At 39.0% G+C, this 17,377-nt stretch overlaps 2 protein-coding genes across 6 annotated transcripts in view; one reads left to right on the plus strand and one right to left on the minus strand.

Annotated features, from left to right (window-relative positions):
• Positions 1 to 1,909: 1,909 nt before the first annotated feature.
• Positions 1,910 to 10,022, minus strand: FASTKD3 (FAST kinase domains 3). 3 transcript variants are annotated; one of them, XM_041476025.1, is made up of 7 exons: positions 9,978 to 10,022; positions 8,177 to 9,637; positions 7,004 to 7,089; positions 6,415 to 6,577; positions 5,351 to 5,420; positions 3,907 to 4,021; positions 1,913 to 3,126 (listed from the first exon to the last, which is right to left on the minus strand). In XM_041476025.1, the coding sequence occupies exons 2-7, from the start codon at positions 9,606 to 9,608 to the stop codon at positions 3,028 to 3,030; spliced, it is 1,965 nt and encodes a 654-aa protein (XP_041331959.1). In that variant the 5' UTR covers positions 9,609 to 9,637; positions 9,978 to 10,022; the 3' UTR covers positions 1,913 to 3,027. The 3 variants fall into 3 exon arrangements, with proteins under 3 accessions (XP_041331961.1, XP_041331960.1, XP_041331959.1); XM_041476027.1 differs by lacking the exon at positions 3,907 to 4,021 and having other exon boundaries at positions 1,910 to 3,126; XM_041476026.1 differs by lacking the exon at positions 5,351 to 5,420 and having other exon boundaries at positions 1,911 to 3,126.
• Positions 10,023 to 10,052: 30 nt separating this feature from the next.
• MTRR (5-methyltetrahydrofolate-homocysteine methyltransferase reductase) overlaps positions 10,053 to 17,377 on the plus strand; it is a 28,168-nt gene continuing 20,843 nt past the window's right edge. The window contains exons 1-3 of one of the 3 annotated variants that reach the window (XM_041475993.1): positions 10,053 to 10,172; positions 10,964 to 11,097; positions 13,941 to 14,102. In XM_041475993.1, the coding sequence (XP_041331927.1) occupies positions 13,959 to 14,102 (144 nt within the window). In that variant the 5' untranslated portion in view covers positions 10,053 to 10,172; positions 10,964 to 11,097; positions 13,941 to 13,958. Of the gene's footprint in view, positions 10,236 to 10,963; positions 11,098 to 13,940; positions 14,103 to 17,377 lie in introns of all 3 variants that reach the window. The other 2 variants (XM_041475992.1, XM_041475994.1) reach the window with 2 other exon arrangements.

The following is a 17,377-nucleotide window of genomic DNA, read 5'->3' on the forward strand; positions in this document are numbered from 1 at the left end:
AGAGCAGCACCAACAAGAACTTTCAGAACATTTTAGGCAGCAATGCTGGGAATGGGATCTGCTGCGTCAAAAGCTGTGTCTGCAATCCTGGGCACTGCCTCTACATAACCATTTACAGACCTAACATTTGAAATAAGTTTGTCCATCAGGGTATCAGTAGTCACAGATTTTCCAATCCTTATAGAGTTGCTAGAGAATTAGGAGACATTGTTTTATGTACACAACAGCTGAAATGGATATTCAGCTCAGAATTTTCAAAAATGTATGGGCTTATGTGCTTAGCAGTTTCACTAGACTTCAAGTGGAACTCAAAAGGAACTTCTGAGCACTTGGCATTTGAAGAGACAAAATCTGGATTTAGCTGAATTCGGACATTCAATTCACTGACCCACTCTAGGAATGGCATCTGGCTGATTTAACAAGAAAAATCATCATTGGTTCTGTATCAAAGCTGAAATAAATGGGGAAAATACTAAGAATACTAGCAGAACAAGCACTAAATAATTTGGTGGAAAGGGTAAAAAAACCATAAGGATTTGAGCAGTAGCCATATAAAAAGCATGTTTAGCACAAATGTCTAAATCTGTTGAAACATTTGATGCCTTGTACTTTCACAGAAGCTAGTACTAAAATTTTAAGGTAATTTCGTAAGTTTTTCCTGCAGAGTATGCATCAGTTTGGTTCTCAAGAGCTGTTGATCCTGTTGTTGTTTAAGGCTGAGGCAGTATTGTTCAGAAAGGAACAGCCAAAGTGATCATACCAGAAAAAGGACTGGAAGTCTACAACTGTGACTGACACTGGTTTTGTCAGGTATTTAGACACAGGAAATCTGTGTCATTTGTAAATACAGTGAGACACCTAGTGGAAAGAAAAGAAAAAAAAAAAAGAAACAAAAATCTTCTAAATCTGGAACCTGAAAAAGTAGTAAATTAGGCAATCAATAGCACTTGTTTGACATGATGTGAGAAGCAGAGCACAGAGAGCAGCCCATTCTGAGAGATGTTACTTTCGTTATTCATGACCTGCAGTGCTTCTACACTCAATGGGCTATGGACAAAAGAACATTAATGGCTACATTCCTTTTCAAAAATAAACACTTCACTAAACAAATTCAGCAGCATTAAATGAATCATAGTAAGAACAAAGGGAGAAGGAAATGTTTTCTAATACCACAATGCTCTTCCAAAAATCGGTATCAAAGTTTACACTAGTGAAGAATGAGATTGAATATGGCCATATTCTTAGCAGGTTATTTTTACTTTGGGACAGTCAGTACAAATTGCTTTTTTGAAGTAGCCTTACTATATTTACAAACCATCTGTTTGAAAAACTATTGGAAATGAAATTTGTTTGAAAATACCACCACCTTCTGGCCTGTGTGAGAAATAGGCATCACTTCCACCACAGAGGAAGTCAAACATCAAAACACCAGTTTTTTTCCTAAATCATTTCTTTGCTTATCACACCCTTCTCATCCCTACTCACTTTTGAAGGTCTTTCACAGATTGATCTTCTCACTACTTGTTTCTCATTCAGTTCTGAATAATTCACTTCTTCCTTCAGTCCTCAGTGTCAAAAGAACACCCTGACAATTTCTTCTGTATTAGTGATAAGTTCTCATAAACGCTTGCAAAGCCATTTCAGCTCTTCTGAAATGGCTAGAATGACAAATTCTTAAGTTATTGATGTTCTGAGCTTACTTTACACATTGGAGAGCACCTTTTGGCCTTCCCTCACCTGTCAGTGTTGACATACTACTGTGAGGAAGAGTTTCATACATGCAAAAAATTAACACGGACAGAATGGACAGTGTATACAATGTAAAGCGTATTCTGGATTTTGTATCCAGTAATCTCCAGAGATTGTTGGGGCAATTGACAGACACCTGCAACTCACAAATTATAGGAAAGAAAAACTGGTCACATTCTGTATCTACTGGTGAAATATACAGAACATCAATGATGTGAAAGTTTCACCTTTTTTGTATCAAAACAACAGTGAAAATCAAACTAGGTAATGGTGGGAATTCTGCTTTGCTAGTCATAAATAGTAATTCTACACAGAGAGGAAGCACAAGCTAACAAGAAAATGCGTTACATGGCTGTTCATCAAGAATACATGATGTAATCAGCACTAAAGCTCTCCTGTTTTCTCTTCATCATCTGCAAAGCAATATACTGACCCAAGTTAGGGCACTTGTTCTGGCTAAAGTGGGTACTAGTTCTCAGTTGCAGAATTTCTGTTCATACATAAAAAATGGCTGCCATGAGCTTCAAAGCATAAGTTTCTGTAACTCAAAGGAACTCTGGAGTGCATACAGGACCCCATTTAGACAGTTTAGCTAAAACTGCCACCAAAGGCAACACCACAAACAGAATATGATGGGAACACTGGGTGGCCCCACAGAGACAGTTGTACAAGTCCATAGCCTGTGGCAGCTGTTACTTTACAAAGTAAAGCAAATCCTTTTTATTAAAAATCTTCTTATTTTCTGTAAGGCATTGCTATTTATTGAACAGCACTCTGCATCTCTTAAATAAAACCAATAAGCCAATACTGCTTCTGCAACTATTTCAAATTTTAGTTTTATGAAACACTTGGGAAATTATGCGAGCAGCGGTAAGTAAATTGCACAATTTCTTCTTATACTGTCAAGAAGAACCCTGATTAGTAGGTATTCTGTAGGCATATTCTGTACATCCAGACTGGCCAGTACCCTTCAACAGTCACACGTGGCTGTTTGCAGCTGTGAATTAGAACCAGTTAAAAATACAAGGGAAAAGCAGCACTGACTGTCTGGAACTTATATCTGTAAACTTGTAATAAATACTGAAGCAAATCTTAAGAAAATATGATGCTCTTTATTACTCTTTACATGTCAATTCCAAATATTGGAAGGTTTCACACTCAGAAGCTCACATTTTCTGAGGTGGAGTTACTCAGAAAAAAATAGTTTTTCTTCCATGCACAGAATTTACACTTTGTAGTATAGAAGGTCATCCTGTTATCCAGTAGTATCCTCCAGTGTCAGTTGCTGAGTCCATATGTACAAGGAAAGATTTTTTTGTGTAGATAATCCGCTATTTTTGTGGTATTTTGTAGATTTTCTATCTCAAAAAATGGAATCTGGAAACAAAACAGAAACAATTGCTGAAAATACCTTTTAATATACAATTGGGTAAGACTGCTGTTCATTAAGCAGATGCAAAACTACACATCAAATACTTATTTTGTTTTAAAACTAAGGATTTAATCCTAAATGTACTATTGATCTATAAATGACCTGAAGAGAAACTGAAGAGAAATTACTATTAAAAAAAAAAGAGTTATATTTATTACAGTTTAAACTAAGCTAAATATTATGGTGTTAGGCTTACATAATAAGTAATGATAAGTGGAAAATAAAATCTCAAGAAATGAACAGTTTTCATTCCAATTATGTTTCAAGAAAAATATACCTCTAATTATTCAATAGTCAAAATAAAGGTTATACTCTGTTGTGAAAATATTGTTTACAATACAAAACAACTTCTTTTTTTTTACTCCTCTTTTTAAACTCCAAACCTTTTAATAGAGTATTTGATTGAAAATTCCAATTCTAATGAACTCTTACATAACAATTTCTTTAATTCAAGATTTGAATCTTAATCACGGAAGAGAAGTACTCTTCCAAACAGCAACTATGTGGCAAAAAACACAGACAGAATACACTAATTGATTCAAGGAAGAAAAAGGTAATTCTGTACACCTTCAAAAAGGCAAAAACCAGGCAGAGAGAATGTAATATAGAGAGAACAAGACCACATCTACTTTAGGAATTAATTGAAACTACAATTTTAGGTATTGTAAAATAATTTTTTACTTGTTTTCTTAGAGCAAAACTAAATCACTGTCTTTGGACTTTACCTGCACAACTTCATAACCAAGTAACTGAAGATGTCTCTGTTTAATAGCTTCTTCTCCCAAGAGATTGTGACTATGAGCACAAAATCTATTTTGACCATCAACACACAGGGCAATTCTAAAATTAAGCATAAGTGTAATATCAAAAAAAAAAACCCAACAAACCCACAAAAATCAATTACTTTAATCACCACAACTACTGCAGTTCCTAAGAAGCAGGAGACAATACCTCCCTCTTACACCTCGTTGAATCAGATGTAGGATGGGAGTTATCTAGTTCAGGATAATTTACATCACTCAATTTAAGGGTGGGAGGTGAAACCCTGAAACTTAGTGAATCTGAAAAGCTTTTTTATTTGCTCTGAACAAAAATTACCATGCAAGTTAATAGTTTTTTTTTAATGCTATGATTAGTAAGCTGTTTTGAATTCTTCTAGAAAGAAAAATGTAAAAAAACTTGCCTCGGCTAGAAAACATTTCAGCATCTAAATGTATTTAACTTGCTAATTTACCTGTTAAATCCATTAGAGTTCAAACTGAGTTTAAGCTACATCTGTTTTAAGTTAAACCAGTATACATGGTTGGCAGCATGGATTATAATAATATTTTTACTTCTGGGTGATAAAAATCCCATCAACTTAATCCAAGGTTTTTATATCTACTGTTAAAAAGTTGCTTAAATTTTCAATATGCTAAGCATACTGTGACTTTATTTACTTTATGAAAGCTACTACTTAAAAAAACACAAAACATTGGAGCTCATTCTTAAGCATTTAAGCATGGACTCTTGGAAAGAACCTATATTAGTCTCTGAGTCTTATGTGAATGTGTGCTGGTTTCAGCTTAAACCACAACAGATTACACTGGAGAAAGCCTAACCTCTTCAAAGACTTTTGCTTTGTTCACACAGTGCAGCTGCAATTGTCACATAGGCAGGTTGCTTAACTTTGTATCCAAGGCTTCCCAAAGTAACCCTTCTTTAATATACTTTTAAACACCTATGTATTTTGCAATGAAAAAAACCCAGCATCTGTAGCAAATATCCTTATTATTCACGATTCCTTGCAGAAGTAAATTTGTGAACTCAAACTGGCTCAAAGTCTGTTAAATCTTTGCAAATACACTCAGTTAGAATTTAGTTTTAATTTGAAAATGAATTACTGAATTTCAAAATAGATTACTATAATCCAAATAAGGATCACTTGATTTAGCCTGTCATTGAGTAAAGAAACCAACTGTCTGACACTGCATAGTCAGGTGGCAAAACAATGAGCAAAAAGCAGACTGTTAATTTTGTCCTTCTGCCAGTGGTTTCAGTGTGAGACCTGAACTTTGTTGAAATCAATGGCAAAACTGCAAATAGCTAAAATTTAGCCAGGTTTTCACCCTGGATGCGCTTTCCTAGTGTAAATCAACATTTTAGCCGTGGTTTCTTTTATTCTCTTACCGTCTGTGTACCTCTTCAAGTTGGGCCGCAGGCAATACAAAACCTTCTTCATCTAATTTAATCTCAATATCTTGTGTAGGTGAAAAAAAAGAAGTGACATTGAACGTCATTTCTTATAACAAACTTTCTACTGTAATTCTCATCTTCTCACAGTTGTTTTATTAAACAATTATAATACTACAACAATTTTTCTTTTTTTTTTTTTTTGAATCACAGAGGCTGGCAAAAGTTGTATAGACTTAACACAAACGAGTGATAATTAGAAACAGTTCAGCTTTTCATGATGCTAACAAAATAGTATTCCAAGTCCACTCAAGACTCCAACACAGGTAAATGGTGTTTTGCTGTGCTAGCTAGGGTCTCTGGAATTTATTTTGAGGGCTGTGGGGAGAGACACACTTTCTCCCTCTACTAGCTTCAACATCCTCATGAAAGCTGACACACAGAGTAACTCTGGAATCATCCCCCTTTTTTATTTTTTAAAAATCCCCCTGACATCCATGGTGTCCCTTCCCTCAACATCTTATTATCATCCACCCCTCCTGGGCACGTGATTTTCCTCATCACTTCCTTCTATTTCCTGCTGCACACAACACTCTGTTTTGCTCACTCCTGCCTTACAGCCACAAACCGTACCGACTGTGCTGTCAGCAGCTCTTGCTGAGAGGAGAGGAGCCCAGCTGAGCAGGGCTCACAGCTGGCCACCTTCCTTTCTCTACTCACCACTAAAGCAGGGAGATCAGGCAAGTGGCTTTGCCTCATTTTGCTGTACATGATACAAATTGTTTAACAGATAAGGAGCTGATAATAAAAACACAGAATACAAGCAGCTGTTTTCAAGGCAGACTGGCTGCCTAAATATCAATCTGCAGTGCTTTTCTCTCCTTTCCTTTCTCTGGCTCTAAGAATTATTTATTTAAAGTTCCCAAATTTCAGATCTTTTACAGAAATTGGTATCCCAGTTTCTTTTTCTGTATTTGCAGAATTTAGACTGCCCACAAAGGAAACGATACCTTTGGCACCATACACACACATTTCTGTTAATCTAAAGAAATTATACTTACCAACTACATAGAAATACGGTGTTGATACCTCTGATGCAAAATATATTCTTTTTTTCAGTAAATAAAGTAATCCTGTCTTCACCCTTTTAATGAGATGAACATCAGGAGAACTCTGAGGCGTGGGAAAGGCCTTTACTTGGTACTTAGAAAGGAGTTTTGGACCCTAGATAGCGACAGAAAATCAAATCAAAAAAGGGAGATAACATTTTTGTAATTACTTCATATTAACATAGTAAAATGTATTCTGTGCATTTCAAAGCCAAGTCTATTGAGTCTAACTGTAGGTCTATAGAGACCTACAGTCTAAGGTATGATCTGCTGAAAACTTAAAATCACCCAAACAACCACAAGAACATCCTCAGGAAGCTTCAATGCTTTCATGTTCATGAGAAATGCACAGCTGTTTCCATTCATACAAATATATCAAGTAATTCAAGAAGGTAGAAATGCTCCATATTTTCATCAAGGAAAATTGGTTTGTCCAGTTCCAATGCTTTTTATGAGAAATACACAAAACTAAGTATAAGTAGGGCCCTAATGCCCTTATCACCTTTTGTTAACATCACTTCAGGTTTCACAAGTACTATACCTCATAAAATGGGCACTCCAGGGTGACAGTCAGAAAAAGCTGGGTTAGCTGGGACATAACAACTCGGTTAAGACCAGGTGGCTGAGCTGAAACAACAACATTCAGGTTTTCAGGTGTACTTTCCATAAAGTATCTTTACAAAAACCATAATGTAGAAGTTAGGAAAAGCTATTCAGTATGATGTGCAGAAAAGCTATTTAGTCATTAAAATTCTCAGTACTTGTTTCAATTAACAGAAAGATCAGTATGAAATTACACAGGTAGAAAAATGAGAAAATTATTTACAGAAATATCAATACAAAAATACAAAATAGCAAGATCTTAGTTAAAACTGTCATATTCTTTCACAAAAACATGAGGATCCAAAACATGCATGGCATTCTACATAGAAGAATAAGTTTGAGCTGAAGTCTTAGATAAACATCTCCTTCTTATAATCACTTTTCCCCAAGTTATAATCCCAGGATCTCATAGTTTCTTTTTTTTTTTTTTTTAATCTGCAAGTTGTGGATAATACCAAATAATTTCTGGAGATTTGTCTGCTTTGTAAAAATCAATTCCTTCAGGTATTTCATGTTGTTGAAAAATTAAGTGACCAAAACTTCTAATCACTTTGAAAACTTTGGCTTAATTTTATTAGTAGAGCAATCTTAGCTGAAATCTTATTAAGTCAGTCATCTTTCTGGCATGGCTTACACCTCTCTACAATGACCCTAAAAATGCATTAGTACTAAATAGAGAATACCTCAAAATTATGTGTTATTCATAATAGTTTTGTGTCCAAAAGCATTGAAATATGCAATAATTAGAGCCAAGAACAGGCTACCACATGGGCGATGTTCTAGCATCATGTATAAGACAAGGACAAATGTGGGGAACACCAGGTCACTGTTTTTTAGAAAATCAGAAGAATTAGCTGAAATAATTATTTTAAAGGAATTTAAGTCTGTGTTTTAAAACTGTACAGTGCAATTTTCAAACCCAACTAAATGACATACATGAAAGACAATGGCAACTGTGACAAGGAAGCTTCAGCCTTTGGTCTCCTGATCACTATTTTCCAGTCACTGCTGATTTGACAAATTAAATTGATAAAAAATAGGTGCTTGACAAGAGACAAACTCCATAATAGAAAGAAATGTGGAACATCTCAAGAGAAATTCTGCTCCTTACCTTGAAGCTTTTGCAGAAAATAGGGACTAAATATTTTTGGCAGGAAATTTATCGGATAACGTTGAATAAGGACACACGAGTGTAGCAGGTTCAGCAAGGTGTGGGGCTGAAAGTGCCTCAGGCGGGTATGCAGCACAGTTTCAAGCTTCCTAAACAAGGCAGAAGCACTTGGAGGCAGGTAGTTAAGAGTCCCAAATGGGATAATATATGCAGCAATCTGGTCAGTGGTAAGTCTGTCAGCACTGGAAATGAAATCTTCTGCCACTGCATCAAAGATGGGCTTTGAAAGGATCATCTTTCTGCAGCAATACTGCATGACCTTGCTGACCGTTTGAGGATGCATAGTGCGGATGGACTTGGGGACATGTTTTTCCAGTGCCTCTGTAAAAATTTGCATTTTTTGCCCAAAGTATAGGAAAGCTTCCAGTACATTTACCAGTTCATGATCTGTGAAATAGGGAACATGCTTCACTGAATGTTTACACAGTGCAGTGACTAAGAGAACTGCCCGAGTCTGACAAAGAACCACCAGTGAATTCAGTATTACACTCACAGAGTTTGGGTTTAGCTGGGAAACTGTGCATAAAGTGACACTGTTCAGTCTGTTTAGCAAGTTTTGGCATTGTTTCCCTTCCCTCACAGTCACTTGCAGTATCCTATAAACTATCACTATTTCCCTGGGACTCCAATTCTTAATGTCTCTTTCTTGTATGTGGTTCACAATTTGTTCCAGTGTCGCACAACTTGGGGCTTCTAACTCAAGCAAACTCTCTCCGAGAGCGCACAGATTTTCAGCAGTCAGCTGTCCCCTGCCAAGCCGCTCCTCGCTCTCCGAAAGCAGGCTTGTCATCAGCGTGCTCTGCGGATCTATACGGAGTTTTATCAAAGCCTGCAAGGCATTCAGCAGCCCCGTGTTAGACAGTTTTGAGGATTCAAATTCAAACTGGAAGCATAAAGCCCTGAAAACTTCATTCTCTAACAGTCCAGGGTTTTTAAGACCATTGTCATCCACCTCAACTTCAGAAATCTTCTGCAGGGCTCCTGAGGCCATTGTATCAGACATGACCTCTAGAGAGCTAAGAAAATAAAAAATCTCTTTTGATGTACAAAGGTTGTTCAACTTCTTGAAAAATAATTGTTCATCCATCCACACATTATTTGATTTAGTACAGTTCATCATATCTCCACAAAGATGCACAGCTTCATTAACAGAAAGTGGCTGCGCCTGCAGTTGTACATGTTTTTTCCTACAAAACGTATACTGAGATTTATCTTTGACACACAGCATCCTCATGGCCATGGAGCTACAGTTTTGGGGTTTTCGCTGCCCACTGATGAAGTTCAACCTTTTGCTTAGGGTCATCAAAGCAGACCTGCTTGCTGGTGTGCTGGATGAATACAACTGGAAGCTTTTCCGGCTGATCAAAGCCATATTGAATCAAGTGAATTCTGAAATGATACCTAGGGGAAGAAAAATAGATATGTAGTCTGGAAACACCACCAGGGTCACTAAAATGCAGAAAAAAACACAATCCCAATCCTTCTGGTGGCTGGAAAGATGGGTACGCTCCATCTCCCGCGACCACGAGCACAGAGAGCAGAAATGCCAATGCCAGGAGCGGCGACCCCTGTGTGACAGGGTGCCCCGTGTTCCCGCAAGGACACTGGTAGACGAACAGGAGCCTTCGCCTGCCACCCCCGCGGCATCGGCGCGGCCACTCCATCCCCCTCCGCCCCAGCACCTACTGCCGCTCCGCCCCGGGAGCACCCGGCCGTGCCGGGGCAGCCGCGGCGGCCTCACCTCGGCAGCCATCACGGGCAGCGCGGCGCCTGCCGGGACTTTCCGGCGCCTCCGCCCGCTCCGCCCCGCCCCGCCCCGCCCCGGCCCTGCCTCCTCCCCGCGCTGCCGCCGCCTCCGGCCCGGCGCGGCGCTGTCACTGGCGCTTGGCTTCGGAAGTGGGATTCGTGTCCGTGTGCACCGCGTCCTCCAGCGCAAGTACTCCCGTTCCCCGCTCGGGCGGCACCGGGGCCGGGCGGAGCAGGGAGGCGGGCACGGAGGGTTTGTGTTTGGCTTTTATGTTTGTCTCGGCCCTAGAATGCCTCTGAGCCAGCTGTTGAAAAAGAGGCTTGGGGATGGCTTCGTGGCTCAAGGCAGGGTCCCACAACGAGGGTTAAAGCCGAAGAGGAGTGTGTGAAGCTCTTCTGGTTGCTGACAGAAAGAAAGTTTCAGAAGGGTGAAACTCCTCCATATGTGCAGTTCAGGTTGAATGACGATTTGAGGAGTTTATCCGTCTACTGATGACGTAATTAACAGTGTGTGCACTGAAGTTTCTTGCTTTTTTTGTCCGGTCCGTGCCGCGCAGTTCATGTTTGGCAGAGCAGGTCCGTGACGCGCGCGGTCCGGCCTTGCCGTGCGCCTGCGGCGCTGCTGGGGCGGCACGCGTGCTTCAGCGGCATTCCTGCGTGGATTGTCCCACGCTTCGTGGCCTTAGGGAGCTGCTGGACTCCCTAAGGCTAATCTTCCGTGGACTGTTAGCTCTCTGGCTTTTCCAAGTATTGGATAAGGAGAGCTGTAGTTTGGAATTTCATCCTTAGTTTCCTGTTAAGCCCTGGTGTGATCCAGCGAATCACGGGTGGTGTTTCCAGCTTAAACATTGTATTTTGATGTGTCTACCAGCACAACAGCGTGTTAAAGGCTGCTGGTGTGGTAGTACTATTAAAGTTACAGGGATTCTTCAGAAAGCTTGACAGCTCAGGAATTACCTTTTTTCCCCCTATTTATTCCAGTTGAACTTGTATCACGTACGTGGAAGCGGCGTAGCCTCTTTGAAGAGTGTATAGAGCAGCAAAGCAAGAGCAGAGTGGGCAGCATGCTCGTCTGAGAGCAAGTGTGTTCCTGGTTTGTGGCTGTTCATCTGCAGGTAGGCATGACTGATTTTTCTCTCTTTGAGCAAGCATCGCTTGGTGGTCTGTGCACAAAGATCTTATACAGGTTGATGACAGAGAGAAGATGTGTTCACAGGGTGAAACTCTTCAACTTGTGCAGTTTAGATCAAATAATGATCAAAGGAATTCATTCATCTATTGTTGACATAATTAACTTTTAGGGATTTAAATGAACTAGTCAGTTAATTGAATTATGTATTTAAGATGAATAGCAACAGTGCAACACATATAATACTAAGCTCCTGGAAAATGTTAATAAATGTCACAAATATTTAAACACCTTTCTGTATCTAATTCCAAGGAATTGTCTAATTATGTTCTCTCCCGTTGCCACAAGGATGCATTCACACTGTTGCATACACATGCAGTACCCTGTCACAGGAGGTCTGCATGTGCATCTGCAGCATCATCGGCTCTTCTGGCTCTGTGGGTTCTCTTGTTTCCAATGCTGGCTGTGAGGGGTGCAGTTGCTCCAGATTTTTGTCTCTATGCAATCTACTGGTCCATTCACCAGTGAAAAAACCTCTCTCCAAGTTCACATCTATGCACTGAAAATGTGTGTGGCTACTTTTTGCACCCTTTATTGTTGCTATACTAGCTGGAGTAGAAAGCTCATAATGTCTTACAGGAATCCTGGCTGCTCTGCCTGACTTAGGCAGAGGTCACAGCACTGTTAGGGCAACATCTGATCACGTTAGACCACATCTTGGCTGCTATTCCTTTTGTTTCCCTCCCCATTTCCCCTGGTTTTGCAAATTTTTGTGCTTCTCAAATATTAACAGTTTCCCAAGCTAACTCTTGTTCTAACAGACTTGCTGGTAATGCCTGGGCTATAATGTTGGCAGCTTACTCCTCAGCATTTCTTGTATAGAAGGTTTCTGTGCTATGGTGTGGTCTTTGTGGGAAACTGATGGTCTTTCTCCCTTTCTGAGGTAAGAGGAAGAGTGTAGTAATGAAGCGCTGCTTTGTCTATTTTGGTTTTATTCATTTGTGGTCGGGTGATGCCACCTGCTGACAAGAGAGTTAGATGAAAACACAGGACATTACCCGGATGAATCTGTATTGCTACAGGGATTTGAGGGTATTTAAGCAGTATTTATGCTATTTTATATGAAACATCATAATTAGCACATTTTTTTCTTTTGGAAAAGGAAGGTGAAGAACCATTTTGAGCATTGTTTTGTTGTATGCACCTTCTGTGCACACACACATAAAACCAGTTACATAAATAAATTTCTTTAAAGGCGACTGTTAAGGTAATTACTAAAAACTTTAGATAATATATGTAATTAATTTAAAGTGAAAACTAAAAAAACATAGTAGAAGAAAACATAGTAGAAGAACATACAATGAAAACCTCAAAATTTTCTAGTAATTATATTTTTCGTGAAGTTCATGTATGATACAGGCATTCTTAAGAATGTACCACTTAGTTTTGCTTCTTTTTATATATAATTATGCTTTAAAAAATTCCTATAGGAAAAACCTTCTGCAGTACTGTATGGAGAAATATCCTGCCATATCTATAGAGTACAATATTCTTATACAATTGAACTATGTTTGTTTTCCCTTGGGAGAAAGAGAAAAAAGAGATACCTCAAATTACGTAGCCCCAGGTTTCCATAACTCAGTGTGTCTGGCTAGGACACTGAATGCTTTCTGTAGTTGAAATTGTGTGGAACCAATAGGTGAAGTGCAGCAGACTGGGCTCAGGAGTGGGAGAGCTACCTCAGATTGGGAATTGAAAATTTCTCAGTACTAATTCTAGGCATTTGAGTCCTACTGCACCTCCTTAGCAATGACAAAATATTGACAAAAAATTAATTTGTAATATCCACTCTACAGACATAATGCTTCTCTCTCTTATTTACTGCTCCCTGAAGTTAAATCTGTGGTGTTCTCTCTGTCAAAATAATGGAATAAAACTTATTGCATTTAAATTTTCATGGGACAGGTAAATGTATAAGGATATGCATCTCATTCATCATACTGCATGCAAAGGACTTGGTGACACCATGGCAGATTTCTCTAAGATTGTTTCTTACTTTTAGGAGAATAAAACCCCAAAGAGTCAATTCTGTGGTTCACAGAATCACAGAACAGTCTGCATTGCATTGGCAGAATGCATGACCCAGAAGTATCATCAAGTTCAAAGTGAATGACCAATATGGGGATCAAAACCAACACCTTGGTGTTACTAGCATCGTGTTCTGAGCAACTGAGCTAACCTCAGGGTCAGTTTGCACCTGTGTAAGGAGTTCCCTTTTGAAATACAAGATTGAAGTCAGTGTTTGTGCTCCAAAATACGTAGTGGACAATAAAGTCTAAAGTCATTGCAGCAAAAAATACTGATTTCAGAAAAGAAGAAACTGAGAATTTTAATTTTTTTTCATCAAGCTTTGTAGTTTGACTTCATCAGGTCTATGTTTTGTTTTGTTTCAAAGACAGCTCGGAAAGGTGAATAAAGCAGTCACTAAATTGAAATGGAAAATATATAATAATATAGTATATATTTAATTTTAAAAGGTTTAATGTTACATTGTTTACAAATGTAACATAAATTCTTGATATCAGAGATATTGTTGCATTACTGGAGCATCAAGGCAGTACAGCACATAGGACCAACACCACATGTCCTTTGCAACCTGATCTACAAAGCTTGTTTGTGAGAAATGGCTTCACTTCAGAGCACATGCCTCATTTCAAAGTTAAACACCAATGCTGCTATCTTTATCTCTTTTTAATCTCATAAGCAAAGTAAAATCTTGCTTTTCTGCTTACAAGAAATTCACTTTTTTAATTCTTTTTTCCCCTGCAGTTTCTCTAAAAAAATAGAATGTGCTGTGAGTCAAAAAGGAGGTTTTTGCTCCTCTATGCAACACAAAAGGGGCAGGCAAAAGCCATAGCTGAGGAAATATGGCAGCAAGCAGGTGCCCATGGACTTGAAGCTGATATGCATTGTATAAGTGAAATGGATAAGGTGAGATACTCCATGCTGTTTTGAAAAATATGTATTGAAGAACTGAATTCTTCTTCACATGCTAGAGTGGTTGCTCTTGATATCGTGAAGGCTAGCAGATGCACCCACCTAAAAACCCCCATCTAGTGTCAAAGTCTTGTTCTTTGTGAATCAGTAATTTCAACCAGGACTCACAGTTGTTTAATAGTCTTCTGCCAAAGATACATCTTGTGATTTTTCTTACTAGAACTGTAAATTAGTATGTCTTTATCTCTCTTTTAACAATGATTCAGTGGCTTCTTGAGAACTTTTTATGTATGCAGTTGTGAATGAATTCTGTATTTACAGGTCAGGTCTGTTATTAGAAATTATGCTTTTTTCCCTTGTTTTTTCTGTGTGTTTTTTTTTTTTTTGGTTGGTTTTTGTGGGGTTTTTGTTGTGGTTTTTGTTTGGTTGGCTTTTTGCTTTTGTTGCATTGATGTTCTGTGTTGTGTTAACTGTGGGCTCCAGCATGGCCTAGAGCTTTTGTGGGTCTTCTTGTGTTGCTTAGCGTGTGCACTCATTTCAGTTCCCACAGGACTCACTTCAAGTTATGTTCTAGAACAAAATAAAATGCTTGGCTGGGACAAGGAAGTGGCTTTTTATTACTTGCTGTTATCCAAGAGTAAGAATGTGAAAACTTAGTTCTGTAACTGAAAGCATTATGGACTGTAATTTCCTTCACAAAGTACTCTCAACTGTATGCCCTCAAACAAAAACATATAAAAAACAAACAATCAAAACTTGATAGCCTGGTATTTTGTATGAGATGAAGAGAAAATAACATCTAAAAGAGTTTTTTCATGCACTTGAAAATGTGAGACATTTTGAATTAATGTGCACTAAGTGTGTAGCTGAGTGTTCGAAAGAGACTTTTATGCAGTCAGCAGGGAATGTGAAGATTCTCCTTATATTCTTGCATTTAATTTCTTCTGCATTTGACAGGTTTGGAGATTGGTTTCAGGAAAGTGATAGTCAGAACATTTCTAGCCCTGTTATTGGCCTGCCTCTTAAATAAATGTATTTTGCCAAATTTGGCAAGACGATTCAGAGCTGCAAATTAATTATGAATTGAGAATCTCAGAATTGGGCACTGAGGAAAAAAGTAACTTCTGCAGCTTTGTAAATCTTGTCACAGATAAGCTTCTTGTTTTTCCCCCCTACTTGTCAGTTAGAAAGTCTGTCTTTATGTAGCTTTTGGGCATTTTTAGACCTTGTGAAAGTCTGTGGACGGAATAGGTGGTTACAGAGCCAGTATTAGTAATTCTTGCCATTCCAAAGTGAATGGTCAAATACTGCTCAGGAAGACTGGTTTTTTCCAAGTAGTCTCTCACCTACAGTCCCAAGGGGTGAGATAAGGTCATAAATGTGTAGTTGGTTATGGTGATTACGTTTTCTGAAGACTGAAATGAAGTGAAGTGAGGAGCAGTAAAAAATGGGAGGCTAAATGGAGATCATCTTGGTTCACAGTGTGTGTAGTCAGCCTTGGATGAATTATCTGAATAAGTACATTTGTCATGATATGTATTATTCTGGATGAGCCAAACCTGGCTGTTTGGTCCCATCCTCTTCTTTCAACAACCGTGCACAGCTTGAGCAGGCTGCTCACTGCTCTTGTGTGCCATTGCTGTCCTCAGCTGAGGAGAATGTTTGAAGGAAAGAGAAAGAATGAGACAAACCTGAAACAAAGGATATAGGAGGAAGTGGAAGGTAGAGTAAAAATCTGTGTAGTTGTGTTAGTTCTCATTGGTCTGGTAATGTAGAAGACCTTGCGGTAATTGACACAAATTATTGCAGAATCTGTGTCACCAAATATTTGGTTTTCAGAAGGGTTCTAAGTTTACAGACAAAAATCTGCAGTGGAGTAAGCAAGAACTTAGTGAGCTAATCATTTCTCTGTTCTAATACACCACTTCATACTTCCTGAGCTTGTGCCTCTTTTGGTTTTTTAATGGAGCTCATTTTAGTGTGTATTCTCATGTGATACCAGTAGACCCTTACTTTCTTTACTTCAAGAATTTGCTTTTCTTTGTAAATGTGGTAGTCACCTGTGGCAATGCACTGCAGAAGCTGTGGGTCTATGTTATCAAATCAGCTGTGGAAGTTTTGAAAATGACTTCTTATTGCAATAGGACCCTTAAGTCCTTTTTTTGTACAACTTAGAGTTCAGTTATGAAAGTCTTAGAATTTTGTGAACACTTGGAGTTTGCCTGAACTTGTAAAAGACAGAAGCTGTGTTTGGAAGGTTCCTGGGCCGCAACTCATTGAAGTCTGGCAAAGTGCCCTGGGAATATCCTTGCACGTTTACTCTGTTTCCTTCTGCTTCTTTAGGCCTCTGCTGTAGGCCACTGTCAAAGGCAAGACATGTAGTAATTTAAGTTTACCATGCAACTGCTTTTAGCTTCTTCAGGAAAGATTTGGAAGCATTGCCAAAAGCAAAACCACTTTAGTTTGTTTCTATGTATTCCTAGCCTTTTTGAGTTGTAGACATCAGGTAATTTTTTCCATGGCTTGACAAGGAGATAAAGTTTGAGTGATTTGTTGAGGGAGAACATAACTTCTCAAAATCTGGAGTTTTAAATTGTAGTCTTGAAACTGCTCTGAGTGAAACACAGCACCTGTTGCAATCTATTTTCTCATAGTCCTGTTATTTTTATTAAACTTAGAGTGCTGGGAGATGATTTAAACTGCAGCCCGCAGGGAGCAGTAGAAGGAGCTTAGGTTATTATGGCAAAAAGGAGGCTAAGGAGTGCTCTAATAGCAGCCTGTGTGAGCCAAACTGGACAACAGCAGGCCAAATCCCAGAAAAGGGAAATCTCTACCCTTAGAAGTTTTCAAAATTCAGCCAGTTATAGCTGACCGAGTGCAGCGCTGTTAGTTGCGCTTGGGGCATGGGTGGGACTAAGTGGTCTCCAGAGGTCACTCCCAAGCACTGGACTGAGCTGTGTTTCACAGAGATCACTGCCCATAGGCCATAGGGGTGCTGTGAGAGCCATTTGTGCAGGTGACCCAACCAACAGCACATTGGCACAGTGCTGCAGCCTGCTAGAGATGGGATAGTCAAAGATTCTGAGGGCTTTTTAATTAGAAGTAATAAATGTTTGTGTGAGATCTGAATTTATGGAGCTGACACACAGTCCCTACTACAGGCAGTTCTTGTCAAGCTGATATAATGGGAGTAGCCCCATGAAACTCTGGGAAATGTGTGAGACCAGTAGTAGCAAAGGAGAGATGAGTGAATTTGGGACAGGGTGAAT

Source organism: Pyrgilauda ruficollis, unplaced genomic scaffold (genome assembly GCF_017590135.1).
Source record: "Pyrgilauda ruficollis isolate IOZ18807 unplaced genomic scaffold, ASM1759013v1 scaffold37, whole genome shotgun sequence".
In the NCBI taxonomy this organism is placed as follows: domain Eukaryota; kingdom Metazoa; phylum Chordata; class Aves; order Passeriformes; family Passeridae; genus Pyrgilauda; species Pyrgilauda ruficollis.